Source organism: Cryptosporidium hominis, assembly GCF_000006425.1.
Source record: "Cryptosporidium hominis TU502 chromosome 6 CHRO016064, whole genome shotgun sequence".
In the NCBI taxonomy this organism is placed as follows: domain Eukaryota; phylum Apicomplexa; class Conoidasida; order Eucoccidiorida; family Cryptosporidiidae; genus Cryptosporidium; species Cryptosporidium hominis.
Genome location: NW_666438.1, coordinates 1 through 1,150, shown reverse-complemented (window position 1 = coordinate 1,150; position 1,150 = coordinate 1). Strand labels below are relative to the sequence as shown.

Here is a 1,150-nt window from a genome sequence, read left to right as displayed (position 1 = left end):
CGACCAGGTCTAAGAAGAGCATCATCTAATATATCAATTCTATTGGTTGCCATAATAATCTTAATATTTTGTGTTGACTCAAAACCATCCAATTGGTTTAAAAGTTCAAGCATTGTCCTCTGTACTTCGCTATCACCACTTTCCCCTTCTGTTCTTTGTGATCCTATTGAGTCAATTTCATCCATAAAAATTAAAGATGGAGCATGTTCTCTAGCCATAACGAATAGTTCTCTAACCATTCTACTTCCTTCTCCAATATATTTTTGAACAAGCTCAGAACCAGATACTCTAATAAAAGTACAATCTGTATGATGAGCAACAGCTCTTGCTAATAAAGTCTTGCCGGTACCTGGTGGACCATATAATAGAACTCCTTTCGGTTGAGCAATTCCCAAACTTTCAAATATCTCAGGATGTTTTATTGGAAGTTCTATTACCTCCTTAATTTCTTTAATTTGTTCATCAAGTCCACCAACCATATCATATGTACTGTCTGGAACTTTTTCAACCTTCATTAAAGATACCAAAGGATCTACTTTGTTAGGAAATATACGGTGAAGCTTAAATGAATCGCTCAATAATGCAACTCTAAAATAATAAAAAAGTTCAAATATTTTAAAGTTATTTTGTAATTCATTTTTACTTACCTAGTATTTGTAGTACATTTTGAAATATCTATATTCTTAGAAACATCAACCAGAAACTTTCCTTCTGGATTTAACTTTACCAATACTTTATTTCTTCCCATTACCTTTATAACTTCTCCAACATAACTATTAGATTCCAATAGATATTGTAATTCATCCTTGAGTTCTTTAACTAAAAATCATTAACATTATTAAGTTAATTATATTCACATAATTGAAATAAGCTTTAAAGGAAATCAACTTACCTTTGGAATTTAGTTCATTTCTCTGTGCATGTAATCTACGTATATCCAATTTTTTTGAATCAATCAAAATTTTTAAATGCTCAATCCTTTTTAAGTAATAGGATGATGCAGGATTTATTGACTCCAACATCTTCTCCTTTCTTTATTTTAAACAATCCAAACAAGTTATATATTAGTATTTTTAAATTATTTATAAATATAGAATTACTTCTATTTATTACAATATATTTACTCAAAAATAATTCCTCTTTACTAATA

The 1,150-nt window shown here is 29.0% G+C and overlaps 1 protein-coding gene across 1 annotated transcript; it reads right to left on the bottom strand.

Annotated features, from left to right (window-relative positions):
- Positions 1 to 515, bottom strand: Chro.60119 (hypothetical protein; the record flags this gene model as incomplete). Its single annotated transcript, XM_659843.1, has 1 exon — positions 1 to 515. A coding segment is annotated over one exon (515 nt), but the record flags the coding sequence as incomplete, so codon positions are not given.
- Between the last annotated feature and the right edge of the window lie 635 nt (positions 516 to 1,150).